Genomic DNA, 16622 nt, shown 5'->3' with positions numbered 1-16622 from the left:
AGTCACACATGGGGCGTGCTGCGAGCTCTGGACCCGTTGAGCACTCACCGTCCTGCCGGCCTCGTTGTTGTGCCTGTTCATGGCCGAGCGTGCGTCCGGCCGGTTCTCTCTGGCGTCAGCGAATTCCCGGGACACCAGCACACCGAAGTCGGCATCCTCGCTGCATCCCCCCCATTTCCAGCCGTCTCCTGGAGGTCCTTTGTGATGGGAGTCACAGCCGCAGATGGTGGACGTGCCCTCAGCGCAGGAGCGGGTCACGGCGAAGGCCACCCCTGCCGATGCGATGGCGTGGACAAAGGCAGACTCGCGTGTAGCTGGGAATGAATAGAGCCCATGGGATTACCGGTCAGTGTCACACTTGTGTTTTCCTTCCTAACCTCCTTCAGCATCACAGAACCCCAGGGTCCCAGCCTGGTTTGTGTTGGAAGGGACCTTAAAGCTCATTCAGCTCCAGCCCCTGCCACAGGCAGGGACCCCTTCCACTGGAGCAGCTTGCTCCAAGCCCCTGTGTCCAACCTGGCCTTGAGCACTGCCAGGGATGGGGCAGCCACAGCTTCTCTGGGCACCCTGTGCCAGGGCCTTACCCAAATCTCATCTAGATTTCATTAAAAAGTGAAAATCTATTTTATTACTCTTTAAAAGACGTGGGTCAGGTGCTGCTGGTGACACCTGAAGCGCACAGGCAGCAGCAGGTAGAAGTGTGACTCCGGGTCTGCCACAGTGACCTGGCTCTTCAGCTACAGAGCTCTGCTTGGGTGTTCTTAAAGCCTCTTGGGGTACTGTTTCTCCTCAGTTTGAAATCAACCAGAGCTCGACTGTTGACTTCACGAAGGCTGCACTAGATAGAGGCACTCCCAAGCATAGCCAAAGTAGTGTCTCAGCCTCAGGTTTCTCCTTGAGGACATCTTTTGGTTGACATCTCTCAGGTTTGGCACAGGCTTCTTAAGTGCAGCACCCTTGTGGATGACACTAGAGTGCTTTGACCCTGTGTGCCACCTTATGAAGATGGAGACCTGAGGTCTCTACATCCAGGGTAGATGTCGGAGTCAATCCAAGCCCATCCCCGATGTGCAGGAGAGCAGGAGGGTGCTGAAGGCAGGTGTCTGGGGACCATTGGTGGTGGATGGTGCCCCTGGGTGCTCTGCAGATGTTTCCAGCTGCTTCATGGGTGTAGCTTGACCAAATGATCAAGACAGCCCTCAGCGGATGTGGGATGAATTCAGGGCTTTCTGCTGGCTCAGACCAGCGATGACCTTGGAGCCCATCTCCTGCTTCCAGAGCAGGAGCCAGGAACTGTCCCTCAGCCACCCCATGCATCCCTCAGCTGCTCCTGCCTCGTGCCCTGGGGAGGTCTTTGCTGCACCAGGTCTTGCTCTGGGCTGCAGAGGTGGGGTAGAGCTCCCGACAGGCAGGCAGCTCAGACTTGGCTGATTTCAGCCTGTGCAGGCGGTCGGAAGGGGCAGCTCGTGGCTATGTGCCAGCTGTGGAATGCACATCTCTGCAGCAGCGCGGAGAGCTCGGATCCAGGTGCCAAACGTGATCCTAAACCAGGGCTGCTCAATCCCGTAAAACCATATTGTGGGTTTCACTTTAATTCACTCTTCTTTGCCCTTCCCACCTCCGATAACACCAGCAGAGATCCAGCCTCTACCTGCTGCAGTTTTCCTTACATACCTTTCACCAGCTGCTTATACTGGGACCACTGGGTCCTATGGGTTGAAGATCCCTGCTTCAACTAGAGTGGTTCAGCCTGATAAAGGCTATTTGGGTGGCCTGTGATCTACAGCAGATCAGATTAGAGGAGCTAGCGAGCCCTTCTGGCCTCAGACCAGGACAGCTCGGGGGCAGAGGGGGAGAACACGAGCCGCCCTCCCTGCTCATGTGCCTTTGCTTCCCACCCCGGGGAGGGAGATGAGAAAAGGATGGGAATGGGATGGAGAGGCACCGTGTGCCTGTGCATCCGCATGGATGCCGGGATGGGGGCCGAGCTGGGGCCGCTGCTGCCGTGGCCAGGCAGCGGTGGGATGCAACCCACCCCCTGTGGCCCACGCGTGGTGCGGGGCGGGGAGGACGGAGCTGCAAACACGAGCGCTTTGCCTTGAAATCCAGCCCCGGGTCCGGGCGAGGAGCTGGGAGAGTTTCCCAGAGATGAAATGCGGGAAGAGCGTTCCCAGAACCAGGGGAGGGGTTGGCCAGAGAGGATTAGAGCCGCCTTGACAGTGCACGGCTGCGACTGTCTCCCAGCCGGGCCCGTTACCTGCTGGGACACTCAATTTGCCATTGTTCCCGCGGTGTCACACTGTATTACCAGCATAATGCAGAATGTTTCCGCCGGGCCAGCGTACCCACGGCACAGAGCGCTGGCATTCCCCAGGAGCACCTCGTAGCAACGGGGCAATGTTCCCCCTGTCCTGCCGTCACCCTCCAATCCCGCCGGCCCGGCTGGGAAATCCCTATTGATGGCGCTCCCCAGCCCCCCGCCACCGGATCAGAATGGCTAAAGGGCGTGTGAATGCTGCAGTGATTTGAAACGACTGCAGCGCGGGGATGGTATCGCTCGCCCGGCCTCACAGTAGGGGAGGAAGCTTAGCTCTTTCTCATCGCTATAAGCTTATTTTTCTCTCTCCCTCTTCTCCTTTTCCCTCCCCCCTTTCCCTTTAAGCTGCTGAGTTTATATCAAGACGGCCCCTGATCCCACACACCCCTTGTTTAGATGCAAATGACTGCAAGTGTCATGGCTGAGAAAAGCCATGGGTTATCTCAGCGCGGGGCTGGCTTTTCACAGCTCGTGGCAGGGGCTTAGATGAGCACACAAGGACCCCCAAAGGCAGCCCAGGCCCAGCTGCCTTCTCTGCACCTGGCTCCTTTGCACCGCGAGGCGCTGCCCTGGCCGGTGCCAATGGCAAGAGGATTGAGCCCGACCATGGCTGGGGAGGAGAGGACCCTTCTGGAGCACCAGTGGCATCTTCCTGGACAAGGAGAGCACACAAAGGGCAGCTGTGGTGCGAGGAGGCAGGGGAAGAGCCATTCCCCCGTTGCGGGGGGTGATGCAGGAGTTTGCTCCTGCCAAGCTCCCTCCTGCAGACCCAGTCCTGCCTGCGGCTCAGAGACCTCTCCTCCATCCCAGGAGTTGCTCTCCAGATGCCTCTGGGGCCTTCCTGCCTCCTGCCCTCACAACCAGCCCATCCCAGGCACGGGGCTTTAACCAACATCATGGCCTTTATCACTTCCTCACTGCTCGCCCTCCCAGAGCAGCAGGAAGTCACCCGGCTTTGGGGCAGGGCTTGGCTGGAGGAGACCTTGTCCTTTAATAAGAGCTGACCTTATTTTAAGTAGAAAAGGGAGGGAGAAGAGAGGGGAGGGAAAAGCAGGTTTCTCTTCCCTCCTTGTCCCAGACTGCACACCTGCAGTATAAATCATCTCGGGGAATTTGCTTGTAAAAACACGATCTTACCCCGCGTCCTGGGGTTGGGTTGGGTTTTGGTGGTTGGTTTTTTTTTAATCAGAGCCCAGGTTAGAAAAAACAACGTGCAGAAAAAAAAAAAAAAGAAGAAGAAGAAGAAAAACTTGTAGGGAAATGATCGGCGTGGCCCTGGGGAACCAACCGGCTGCGAAGGGGGAATGGTGAAGCTGAGGAGCGAAGCACGATGGAGATGGGGTGGGACTGTGGGTTGACCTGGTGACTGGAGCCTGCTACGCTCCCACACTGACACCAGCACTCGAAGCCTGGACGATGAGCCCAGAAGGAGCAACCAAGAATGGCTTGAACATGTGGGCTGCAGCAGGTCCACGCAGCCCAAGCACTGCAAGCTTTCCCCACATTGCCTTGCTCCTCAGACTAAGCTCTCCGTGAATGGACCCAACCCTGATTAACATTTTTGCAGCTCCTTTAAACTGAAATTATCCTCAATTTCTTTTTTAGGCTGTATTAGAAGTGATTTTCTATGCTATTGTAATGAAAAAGGCACCTTTGAAGTTTTTTCTGTAATAGCTTCAATCTACTTAAGGGAGTAGTAGATGAGATTAACCTAAATATTGCTCTTTGATACTTAGAGGTGATTTCATCCAGGTAGTTATCATAGCTTAAATGCTGGCTATTTTGGGCTTAGTATTTAATGCCTATTGGCCTAATGCACAGCCCAAGCTGCAATAGTGATTGTTGTCTGGTTTGAGCCTTGGTTTGTGGGGTTACACCCCTCTGGGGTCCTGGAAGTCAACAGGGAGCACAGCAATAGCAGTCACAGATGCTCAGGGCCAGATATGAAACCCAGCTGGCAACAACTGCAGGTCTCAGTTTCAGGTTATGGGCTCAGAACTCTTGGTTTCTGTTGGTGCTGCACCTAAGGAAAGTGGGACAGGAGCCTGGGAGAAGGTGATGCTGTGAAGGCAACAGATGTGTCCAGCAACACTATCCACAGTGCCGCTGGCAGTGATGAGCAGGGTTGGTTCCTGGATTCATCACTGCTAACGAGGTCTATCAGGGCAGGACAAAAGCCTTTTCATTGCCAACGTTGTCTCTTCCTTCAGCTGAGGAAGCAGTGGCTGGAAAGGTGGTGTTTGTATAGAGCCATAGGATCCCAGCCTGGTTTGGGTTGGAAGGGACCTTAAAGCCCATCCAGCTCCAACCCCTGCCACGGGCAGGGACCCCTTCCCCTGGAGCAGCTTGCTCCAAGCCCCTGTGTCCAACCTGGCCTTGAACACTGCCAGGGATGGGGCAGCCACAGCTTCTCTGGGCACCCTGTGCCAGCGCCTCAGCACCCTCACAGGGAAGAGCTTCTGCCTAAGAGCTCATCTCAGTCTCCCCTCTGGCAGGTTCAAGCCATTCCCTTGACCTGTCCCTACGGTTCAAGAGTGGCACTACTGACATTGCAGACATCATCACTACATGGATGAAATGAGCCCCATCCCCTCTCCTCCCACCGACTTTCAAGGCAGCAGTGAGAAGACATCAGCGCAGTTAAAGATGTCACTAAGCACCCCAGCCAAGCGGGCTGGCCTTTGATATACCGTTATCTGCAGATGCTGCTGTCTGTTTTTAACCGTTCTCCTTACAGGTTGGTGAGACACCAGGATAACCACACACTGCAAGCTCAGAGCCTGGCCCTGCTCTCTCGATGCATCAGGGTTTGATTGGGGAGAGCTGCATAACGAGGGTGCTCAATAATTCTTCCCCATCTGTCAGAGGCGTTTCAGAGCTAGGGGTGATGTTTGGCTGTGTCAGCTGGGAGAGCAGGGGGGTGTTGGGGCATGTCCACGCAGGAGGTTCTGCTCGAGTCCCTGCAGCCCAAAGAATCCTTGCATATTCTTCATGAATTCAAAGTTCACTTTGCTGATTAGGGGGAGGACGGGTCAGACCTGACTTTCAAGCGCTTTCTTGCTGACAGCAATGGTGGTGGGAGATTTGCAGCGCCTGAATGCTGTAACAGCTCTTTTCTAATGTGTTTCAAGTGTTTATGATGTTTTTTTTAATGGCAGTTTTTAAGAACATTCAAACTTCCTGCTCTTGTAAGAGCTGAAGTTCAGGCCGTGCTTTTATCAGGCCCCAAGCTATAGCGTGGCAAGCCTCGATGACAAGTGACTTGATAGGAGATACAGCAGCTACCCCAAAATACATCCTGGCAAACCAGGAGGGGATTGAACCTCAAGGCTCCTCTTAGCGAGGAATCACACTTTAACCCAGCGAGTTCCTTCCGCTGGCACAAGCTGCTGCTGTGCCAGGAAGCTGTGCCAAGGCTGACAAAGAATGGCATCAAGTGTTTATGTGTGGAATGTTGGAGCTTTGTAGGGAAGATTGTGAGACCTCACCTGGAGCATTGTGTGCAGTTCTGGTGTCTTCAACATAAAAAGGACATGGAACTGTTGGAACAAGTCCAGAGGAGGCCACAAGGATGATCAGGGGCTGGGGCAGCTCCTGTATGAAGACAGGCTGAGGAAGTTGGGGCTGTTCAGCCTGGAGAAGAGAAGCTGCGTGGAGACCTCAGAGCAGCTTCCAGTATCTGAAGGGGGCTATAGGGATGCTGGGGAGGGACTCTTCATTAGGGACTGGAGTGACAGGACAAGGGGTAATGGGTTAAAACTGAAACAGGGGAAGTTTAGATTGGATCTAAGGAGGAAATTCTTTCCTGTGAGGGTGGTGAGGCACTGGAATGGGTTGCCCAGGGAGGTTGTGAATGCTCCATCCCTGGCAGTGTTCAAGGCCAGGTTGGATGAAGCCTTGGGTGCCATGGTTTAGTGTGAGATGTCCCTGCCCATGGCAGGGGGATTGGAACTGGATGATCTTAAGGTCCTTTCCAACCCGAACTATTCTATGGTTCTGTGATTCTAAGATTCCCCAGGAGATTGGCACGCTCCAGGGACTGTTGGGGAATAGCCTCGTGTCCTGCTTTCAACCCAGGTTTCTCCAGTTTCCTCAAGGCCACAGCATAAGATTCCCATTTCCAAAGACTAATTCACTTTCATTAAATAACCATTGGGCTACAGAGGCTTGGTTCATGGCATCACCATTCCCTAGTGGAACCCCCATTGTTGGAACTGGATGATCTTCAGGTCCTTTCCAACCCAAACCAATCTGGGATTCTAAGATACCAGTGAAGCTTCGGGAATGGCTTTAGTTACATACACGGAGCTGTGGAACCAAGGCATGTCTGAACTCAGCGTGGAGTCAACAAAATCCATGGGATGGGTTGGAGAGAAGGGGAGGTTTTTATCCACCATTTGGTTCAGTTTCATGGGAATGCTTTTTGACCTAAGGTCTTGGATATTGCTAACTGGAGATGGGACAGATTATCTGTCACCAAAGTCCTCCAGCACCCTCCTATGAGGCTGGATTTGGCTGCAGGGCAGAGGTGCAGGTCCCCATCTGTCTTGGGGACCAGCATCTCAGGTTTCCCAGGGTAATGCCCAGGTTGTGACCTCATTGGGAATCTGGACTTCATTGTGCCTTATCAATGAGATTCCAATGTGCCAGATCCTCATCAGTGGGTCTAGAAAGCTGGTCTTTCAAGAGGAAGCGATGAAGGGGAGCAAGAGCAAGTGTTTGGGGACAGGAGAGGGAAAATACATTTCCTCTCCCTCTTCTTCTTCCCAGCCCTGACCATTTTGGTTGAAATCCCAACTAAGCCTTATCAGGACCTTGGTTTTCCACCATGGTTTCTCACTGGCCGCCTGGGGTAGACAATGCTTCAAAGGGCTCTTCCTTGGCTTTTTCCCTGTTGTTTGGAAGCGCTGCATGCCCTGGGCAGGGAGGATGGAGCCCATGATCCTGAAACGTGTGTGCATGTTTGGGGCAAGGCCTTCCCCTTCCTGTACTTCGTCTGCTGATTGCTCCTGGGAGGGGATCGGGCCCTTCCCTTGTGACCCCTTTTGAAGTAGCATCCCAAAAGAAAACTGGGAAAAAGAAACTGGAGAACTGAAGGCTGGGATGACTCTTCCCAGAACGTGCTCCCCGTGGGACATCCTTGGTGCATCCAAAGCCAAAGGGAGATGTGACATCTCCCCCCCCCCAACCAAACCTATTTGCCCGCAGCCCCCCGGCTCTGCTGGTTACCTTTGTCCAGGACTGGCCCGAAGATGGCCAGGCTGTCATCGATGGTGGTGCAGTTCCAGCGCCGGCCCCGGAACTGGTGCTGGCATTCCTGGATGCCCAACTTCACCCCCTCGGCCACACTGGGCATGATCTCAATGTAGTTGCGGCAGAAGCGGAGCTGCTTGGGGACGAGGCCGGGGATGGAGCCGCAGAGGATGGGCTGGGACCCCAGCGAGCTGTACTGCTGACCTAGTGCAAGGGACCTGCAGGGACAGAGGACAGCGTAGGGTTGGGAAAGCAACTGGCACCGCTCTGCTGCCCACAGCTTTACCCGCAGAAGGGGACAGAGGCGTTTCCCCAGCATCAACTCGCAACGCAGGCGTTCACACTCAAGGGCAGGAGCACAAAAGCCCCGCTGGGCTGGGAGGCTCCCGTTCATCACTGGCTGTACAAGTGTGAGCAGATGGATGTGCACATAAAGGAGGGGTTTGTGTGTGTGTGTGTGAGCGCAGTGCACAACACGAGGAGCTTGAGTGCCTATGGCAAACGCAGGGGAATCTGTTTCTCTGCTTAATCCCTTAAATCCCCCGGGAGTCCTGACACTGTCAGGCCAGTGGCTCCTTTTCTTCCCATCTGATAGTGCTAGACATAGAAAAGCTGTGGATCCAGCAGTTTTGAGTTGACTCTGTGTGATTCCCCTTGGTCTGGGATGGACTAAGCTGTGGGAATAAATGCTCTTGTGCAGATCCTCTTACTGCAATTTCTGGTGAGCACATCCTTGCATCCTTGAAGAGGTTGGAATTATCTCCTCATTGCCACAGCAGGGGAGACACTGTGCCCACCCTCTCAGTTTCATCCTTCCTACAGAGATGGCCAGTGAACCCATCTTCTCTTTGGGCCCCTGGTTGGGAAGACACATGGTATCCAGAGAAACTAGACCTAGTAGTATTTGAAAGTGGCAGAGTTTGGCCAGATTAGGTATATAGAAAAGAGATATATGGATAGATACGTGTCCAAGGTACATGAAAAAGAGTTTTTAGGGTGAACTAAAAGAAGGTTCCTGCCAGTGAAGGCAAAAGCTGCTGGGACATTTCTTCTTTCCCCTCTGCCTACAGAACACGTAGGTTTGGAAGTACCAGACTTCCTTTGGCTCTGAGTCTTGGGCAATGTGGTCTAGTGTGAGGTGTCCCTGCCCATGGCAGGGGGTTGGAACTGGTTGATCTTAAGGTCCTTTCCAACCCAAACCATTGTGTGATTCTATTACTCTTTGTAAGTGCTGGGGAGCCTTAACGCTGTCATCTTCTCCCTTGGTCTCAGCATCAACTCAATACAGCTCCTCCTGCCAACACCTCGAGAGCCGCGGCCAGCAGCGCTCCTTGAGGGCTCCAAGGACCTGGTAGAAATGAGACCCTTGAACCACACCATTTCCCCCCTGCACCTCAGGTCCCTGCTTCATCGTGTTACAGGGCAAACATCCTTCCTGCCTGGGCCCTCGAACGCCTTGGCAATGCCCCGTCTCGATCCCTGCAACTCTCATAGCGCACTGGGAAAACTCGGGATCAGCAGGAGAAAGCCAGGTCCCAGCTGAGCTCTCGTTTGCCACCCGTTGTCCTGGAGGAAAACTTCCTCTGCCCGCAGGTTTCTCTTTGTGCTCTTTTTAGGCATATTTGGCATTTTCCAGTTCTGGGCCATGTTCTGTTTTAAAGGGACGATTGTAGAAGCTGGGACCCCCTCTGGTTTGCAGCGCTGGGAGGCCAAAGGGTGATGCATTGAAACGCACATTGGGATCCAGGAGTTTTCCTGCTGGCTCCTTCTCTCCATTTAGTGCTGTATGAGCCCTTCCCAGTTCGCACCAGTTTTGCCCTTTTCCCCTTCCTAGCAGAGGCCTCCTCACACGCTTGCGTTACAGGTAACTAAAGGCTTGTGCAAAATCAGTGCAAGCAGAGGCGTGGGGTCCACACAAGCCTCTCAGGAGAGCCAGACCCTGTTGGTTTTGTCTTGGTGCACTGGGGCTGTCTACCTCAGCCTGATGCAGTGCTCAAGGGGTCTTTACCAAGTGGCAGACGTTCACTTTAAGCTCAGAGATCGTGAATTCACCCCAGCTTTGATGCAGAGAAGTACCTGCAGTTGCTGACTCTGACCTGTGAAGGGGGGTTATAGCTGGTGTAATATTCATATCTTTTAATTCTTACAATTTGCTGACAGCAGCCCTTTGTGAACAGGGCAAGACACAAGTTCTTGGGTTTGCCTGAAGATCAAGGAAAGCAAGAGGGAAGCTGTTGCAAGTCAAAGCATGCAATACATATGCACATAGGAGCTTGAGAAATGCCAGGTCTTGACTGAATATGGAGAACAAAAGGATGGCAGAGTTCAAATAAGGAACGTCGCAGCTGAGTCGGGAACCGGGGAGCTTTAATGAATCCCAAGCCTTTGCTCATAAATCACCCACAGTTGAATCTCTACTGAATGTGTCTTGAGTTTCAAGCTTCTCTGTGGAATAGGCACTTGTGTCCCCATTGTGAGATGCCACCAATGCCATAAACTCCCCACCAGACTTTGCAATCCTACGAAAACAGGTAGGAAATTCATTCTTTTCATAAGAACAGATGAACGTGGCAAAGCATCAGAGGCCGATCCCTTGGGCACGGGTGAGTCCCATGGCCATCAGCCTGGACGCAGGGATGTATTTCTCTGTTACTGCCCTGGAAAGTCTGTAGACTTTACACCCCGGTGTGATGTGGCCTCCTGAACAGAGGAAGCTGTTTTTCCTTTCCCAGCTGGTGTGTTTGAAAACCACCTCCTGGTGTGTGTATGAATGCCGTGATCTGCCCAAAATTCAGCAGCCCACAGGGCCAGGTTCTCCCCAGTTAAGGTTCTCCCTTAAGGCCTAGAAACCTTCCTAAAACCTTCCCAAAGGCCAAAGTCCATCTGGGAATCACTCCCAGACCTGTGGCTGCCTTGAACTAGGTTAAGCATCCTTCTGAGAGCTCTCCCAGAGGGACAGCTCAGGGTAGTTCAGTGCCTCTAGGTCCTGGGTGACTTATTTATTGGCCACAATTGGCCCCTCAGTGCCAGTGCTGGGGAGCAGTTGGACTGGATGAGCTTAGCTTTCCAACCCAGCTGATTCTGTGATTCATGCAACCCAGTGGTGCCTCCATCCACGAGCTGTGTCCTACCTACAGCCCTCTACCAGCAACCTCTGCTTAGGAGGGCTTAATCCCTCCTCTAAGCACTGCAGGACACGAGCATCTTCCCAGAGATGGGCAGTGCCCCAGGAGAGGATCTTGGAAAGACCAAGGGTGATCAACCCGTGTTGTTCCGGAGCACATGGCACCGGCGGGTTGGGAACTTGGCACCCTGCTCCGATTGTGGAGGAATGTTGGCTGTTTCCAGAAGGAACCGAGGAGAAAGCACTTAATGAAATGATCCTTTGAGGAGTGCTCTGAGGGGTGGACGCCGTGTACCCTGCCTGTAATCCCAGATGAAGGGAGAGGTGCTCTTATTGCATGTGCTTTTATTTTGAGAGATGAGACCGATGATTTCTCAGGTATAGCTGAAAAATGAATGCTACAAAGGGATGCTGAGGAGCTGCTTAGGGTCTGAGGAACACAGGGAGGTGCTGGTGTTGTTTTATTTTAGCCTCCAATCCACACTGATGCTGAAGTAGCTACTGAAACACATCCCAGGCTACATTTGCATTAAGTCAAATGAAAAGCCCCATTATCTTGAGCTTGTTCAGCCTGGAGAAGAGAAGGCTCCTGAAGGGGAGACCTGAGAGCAGCTCCAGTGCCTAAAGGGGCTGCAGGAAACCTGGAGAGGGGCTTGGGACAAGGGATGTAGGGACAGGACGAGGGGAATGGCTTTAACCTGCCAGAGGGGACTGAGATGAGCTCTTAGGCAGAAGCTCTTCCCTGGGAGGGTGCTGGCACAGGCCAGCCTTTAGGAGCAGAGAGACCAATTTCTTCTGAGGTCCCTGAGATGGGACCTGAGCCACTTTCCTAGGGGCTCAACAAGTCCTGTCCCACGTCGTTGCTAACTGGGCACTGAAGGAGGGTAGGGAGCCTGGCAGAGACACCGCAGCAGGAAAAGGAAGTGCCAGTGAGTAGATGGATGGCAGAGAAGGCAAGAAGAAGCTTGCCCTGTAGACAGACTGGCAGAGGATGGATTACTCTAAGCTCTGAGCATTTAATCCCAGGGAGACATGAATGGGAAGGAGGTGGAGGTTAATGGGTGCAGTGATACAGCAAAAAGGGAAAGCCAGAGAAGGAAGAAGCCAGGATGAGGCTCAAGGAAGCGTGCTGGGTAAGTGTTGGAAGGAGGTGGCTGAGGAGGAGGTTGTCCTGCTCAGGGTGGGCTCTGTGGGTGTTTACACTGGGGAATATGAGGCATCACTCTATGTATTTCTCATTCTGCAATTCCAACCATTCGAAAGATTGCCAAAACAGAGCATCCCTCCTACGAAGGAGCAGCCTGTTTGTCTTTTCCCCCACTCTAAAGCCAGAAGTCACTGCTGTCAGTGGGATGTGGCTTCTCTCTTCCCTGTGCACCCTGAGTCCACGTAGAGTCACTGCAGAGGAGCGGAACCGCACTGCAGGGAAGCTCCCGTGACCCCACAGGGAGTTAGGGAGGGACTTCTCAAGTTAGGTCAGTTGAACCTGCCCTCAACTCCCAGGCAATGCCATGCACAGCGGCTTCACTGCCTGAAGGCTGGCTGCAGAGAAGGGCAGAGCACCTCCAGGATCTGAGCAAGGGCAGAAGGTTTGTGATGAGACTTCTGCCGCATGAACTGAATTCAGTCTTGGTTTATTCCACCTTGTTTTTCCTTATCTCCTTTGCTCCTGTAGGCCTGACACGAGCTGCACCCCCGTGTATGGACCTGCACCCATCACCCGCATCCCCGCATCCGCCCGGCCACTGTTTTGCACTGTTTTTACAGTGAGAGAATGTGAGAGAATGAAATCAAATGTCTCAGCTGCCCTGCCCCAGTGTTCCCCTGACACTGACTCTGGTTTGGGTTTTGCTGAGTTGGGGTTCTGACAATTTAGCAAGTCCCATTGGATTTGGCTTTGATCAAAAGAGATGCCCGACCAGACACAAGTGAATAGGGGTGAGTGCTTGGCAGGGAGAATAAGGTGCTGGCAAAGGGAAGAGAGATGGAGCGGTTGGTCTGCTCTCTTCTGAGAGGGGTAAACTGTTGCACTGATTTTGCTTTATCAGGTGCCTTTTCCCTAGGTGGAAATGAGCTGAGTTTGGTTGAAGAAATCTAAATCCCCTAGAGGACACTTAAAGCATTTGTCTCTTAGGCGCTGCAGTTGTAGTTTGGAATGGGGAGCGCAGGAATGCCTATTGAAAATGAACGTAGAGGATGCCAAAGGATAAAGTTCTTCAAGAATGACCATCCTGGTGCTCACCTGGGCAGTCAAAGCCAAAGCTTTCTGTGGCACTTTCCCCTTGCCCTGACAATACCTCTTTTCCCTTAGTGCCACAGCAGGAGGTGGGATGAGCTGAAATAGGAAGTGCCCAGCTCCAAGATGAGTCACGAGCCAGAAACAGGCTCTAAAGCATCATCATGAGCAAACCCACAGGCAGCAGCTCTGCTGGGACCGCTGGTGCCTGGCTTGCAGCGTTCACCAAAGGACACCCTCTCTGCTATGCCTGATGGTCCAGGAGCATCTCCTCAAGCCTGCAGTGTACAGGTACTGCTGGGGCACGTGAAAGCCTGATCACAGATGTGACCTCTCTAACAGCAGCCACACAGTGCTTTAATGAAGCTTGCGAGTCGTAGCCACCTACAATGGTATCTCCATGAGAATGCAACCATCCCCTTTGACATTCAGCAAAGTTAAATAAGACATCCAAGGGGAAAGAGGGCAGAGCCATGTTTATGAAATTGGATTACCCAGCTCCCAGGCTCTGAGGGTTGCCTACACCTTTTCTCCCGGACACATTAAGGATAGCTTTGTCCCCCTGTTGCCTTCATTGAGTTCTGGCCAAGTGTGTGCTCTCTTGTCCAGTCAAGAGCACATGATGCTGCAAGCTGTTACTGCAGAAAGTGGAGTGGTTTAACCCTCCTCCTTGTTGTAAATAGGCTGTTAAACATGGAAAGGGGACAAAAGAGCAATAGCAGTGAGCTGAGGCACTGGCTTATGTTGACAGTTTGATTAGTCTATTGGAAAGACTTCTGAGAGATTATTTAGTTACAGTGAGAAGAAGGGGAAGATTAAGACTTTGTGTCCAGCAGAAGAGGGCAGGACAATGGCTGGGGAGTGGGAATTCAGACCAGCAAAATGCAAAGACACAAGTTTCAAAGGAAAAGACAACGCTTGCTGCAGGTTCTCTGACGCTGTCTTCAAATGCAGCCTGTGCTTGTCTGAAAGAGCCATTTGAGCCACTACAAATGAATTCCTCACCCTTAGGGTAAAAGGATCAAATCCAGTGATTGCAGTGCACAGCCCTGCCTGGCTTTGCAAGGAGAATTCTTTTTTCCCCTGTCCTCTGGGTTTTGAAGAGGGAGAGCCCATATGGCCTGTGTCCTGCTGTGATTTCTGCCGTAGTCCTTTGCACCTATCGATAGTGGCTGCCCTGACAGAGGCAGCAAAAGGAGGTGGATATGCTTGGGCAGCACTGGAGGAGCTTGGATCCAGCTGTAGTGTACGGGGGGCTGCTGGGAAATCCACATTATTCCTTATTTCCTCTCTAAACAAAGGTTAACTCCTCCATCAGGTTTCAGTATCAGGTGATACACACGGAAGGACATGGGGGTACTGTATGGAACAAGTTTAAGCCAATTGAAATAACATTAGAAGTGCAGCCCACGAATGAATCCAAGCCCCTGGTGCAGGGGATGGAGGAAGGATACCGGGTTCCCCAAATGGCTGCGCTGGTTACCCCCCCAGTGCGGTAGCCTGTGATGCTGAAATAGTGCCCTCGAGCTCAAAGAGCACTGAGGAAAGTTCCTCTGTCCCCTGCAGATTATTTCTGGGCCTGGAACTGCTCTGTTCCTTTGTGATCCAAACGAGCTTTGTGAAGGGATCAGCTTTAAACAGTTTTCAAGTGCTCTGCCTGCAACCCATCCACGGTCTGCAAATGCCAATGGAACCTGGGAGCTGCTCCCACCACCCCCAGCAGCCGGCGAGCTCCCCCCATGCCCTGCAGTGTCTGCCTTCTGAGCACCTCTTTCATAGCCTCAGCTGGGGTTTGAGTCCTTATGGCTCAAGAGCAGACACAAATTCTGCTACCCAGAGCAGTCCTGCACGTCGAGCTGCGGCAGTAGCTCCTTCGGCAGCGCTAAGTGTAGTGTCCCTGGACCAAACCTGGATCAGTTTAATGGTCTAGCACAGGCTTCCTGCATACCCTTTGCTTCTCTCCGTCCCCCATCCTTTCCAGAGATCATATACCCTGGAGACAGCATCCTTGTCAGGCATTCCCAAAACTGTATGTTTGCTACCAGCATGGATCCTGCCCTGCACACCTGACCTGCACAGCAAAAGCTCTGTGTTGGAGATTGATGTCTTTTAGGTCAGGACTTGGGTTGCCTCCTCTTAGCTCATGTGGACCATGGTGGAGCACGGAGCCAGAAGTGCATGGCTGTGAGTTGCCTTGGCTCTCGTGTGAGCAGTCCAGGCATCTGTATGTGCTGGAACAGCAGCCCATCACTGATGTTGGTGGAGATGTGAGGAAGAGCCATGCTGGTTTTGGATCTCCTGTCAGAGAAGCAGACTTTCCTTTCTCACAAGAGGACGGAGAGCACCAGGCATCACAACTGAGAAAGGATTAAGGTAAAATTATGCTCTGGGCTCCCTAGGGCAGGCAGCCCCATGGACATACAGCCTCTTGTTCCCAGCTTGGGCCTGGATTTCTCTCCTGAGTTATTTGATGTGCTTCATCCTCAGTGTCCTGCCCACACCCTTGATGGGGCAGCCTGGCCCCGTGCCCTGTGCCAGTATCCACTCTCTTTGCAGTCCCTATGTCAGCTTTAGGGTTGAACCTGCTGGTGACACAAGCGATTGCTATGGAGGGATCCAGGACCTGGATGCTCCTCAGATCGGAGGTGGTGTGATGCACGGTCCAGCCTTGGCCCTCTCGCAGCCCAGGCAGCGAAGGGAACTTGGTCAGGTCCCTCTTGCTCCATCTGTGGGATTGAGAGCGGGGTCAGACCTGAGCCATTCACCTGCACTGGAGCCAGTTCCCTCCAGTGTCACAGGCCCTTTTCCTGAGGAGTCCTCACAACAGCAAAGGGCTTCGTACCAGAGCAAGCAGATGCCTCTGGGTTACTCCAGTTTCCCCTTGTCTGAGCATGAGCAAACGAATCTGCTGTTGCATCCCTTCCATTATCCCTCTGCCCACTGGCGTGTGGATTAGTGTTGCTGCAGCAACAGCACTTTTGTGAGATGAGCCCATTCTGGGAGAGCTGCTCCAGTTTGGGTGACTCAGGGCTCTGTCATGGGCCTGAAAGTGATTTGGCATCTGCTTCCCCCCCTTTGTCTTGGCATCTCACACGGTTTGGCTTTGACTTATTTGACAGCAAATGCTGGAAGGATGGGAATGGGGGTGGGCAGGGCTTGGGAGCTGGAATCTGCTTCTCTTCCTAATGAATGCAGCCTGAATAAAGTTGGTGACAAGGGTTTGTGTCCAGGAACTGGGCTCCTTTATTGTCTTGTGCGTCAGATATAAATGTTATGTTCAGTAATGCCTGGTCAAAGCAATGTCACTCTCAGTTTAGAAAACACAATCAAGTGATTTGCCATGGGAGAGAATCTATTCTGCAGGGACTGTGATAATATTCTCCCCCGAATTTACATAATTGCATATGATTTGCATATGCAAATGAAGGCTTCCAGGCTGCGACTGCAATAAACACAGCAAGGCTTTCAGCACTGCAAGCCCTTGCCTCCAAAGAGAGCCACTGAAATTCGCTTGGAGACCTGCTCGCTCCAAATCATTGAGTGCTGGCAGGGCTGCGGATCTGCCTGTGCCCAGTGTGTGACCACAGCCTCCACATCTGTCGGTGCTGCTGCCCCATCCCACTGCCAGTCCTGCCCGCGAGGCGTTCCCAGCAGAGCAATAGCCCACCGCTTGAATTCACCTCCCTTTCCCA

The 16622-nt window shown here is 52.8% G+C and overlaps 1 protein-coding gene across 2 annotated transcripts in view; it reads right to left on the bottom strand.

Annotated features, from left to right (window-relative positions):
- Nucleotides 1-16622, bottom strand: part of WNT3 (Wnt family member 3) — a 30178-nt gene that overhangs the window by 1432 nt on the left and 12124 nt on the right. The window contains exons 2-3 of one of the 2 annotated variants that reach the window (XM_061475931.1): nt 7547-7788; nt 49-314 (exon numbers count right to left, since the gene is read on the bottom strand). In XM_061475931.1, the coding sequence (XP_061331915.1) occupies nt 49-314; nt 7547-7788 (508 nt within the window). Of the gene's footprint in view, nt 1-48; nt 315-7546; nt 7913-16622 lie in introns of those variants that run through there. The other variant, XM_061475930.1, reaches the window with a different exon arrangement.

This window comes from Pezoporus flaviventris, unplaced genomic scaffold (genome assembly GCF_033815535.1).
Source record: "Pezoporus flaviventris isolate CSIRO_AGI_PZ_B2104156 unplaced genomic scaffold, CSIRO_AGI_Pfla_v1 ptg000091l, whole genome shotgun sequence".
Classification (NCBI taxonomy): domain Eukaryota; kingdom Metazoa; phylum Chordata; class Aves; order Psittaciformes; family Psittacidae; genus Pezoporus; species Pezoporus flaviventris.
This window is presented reverse-complemented; position numbering and strand designations above follow the sequence as displayed.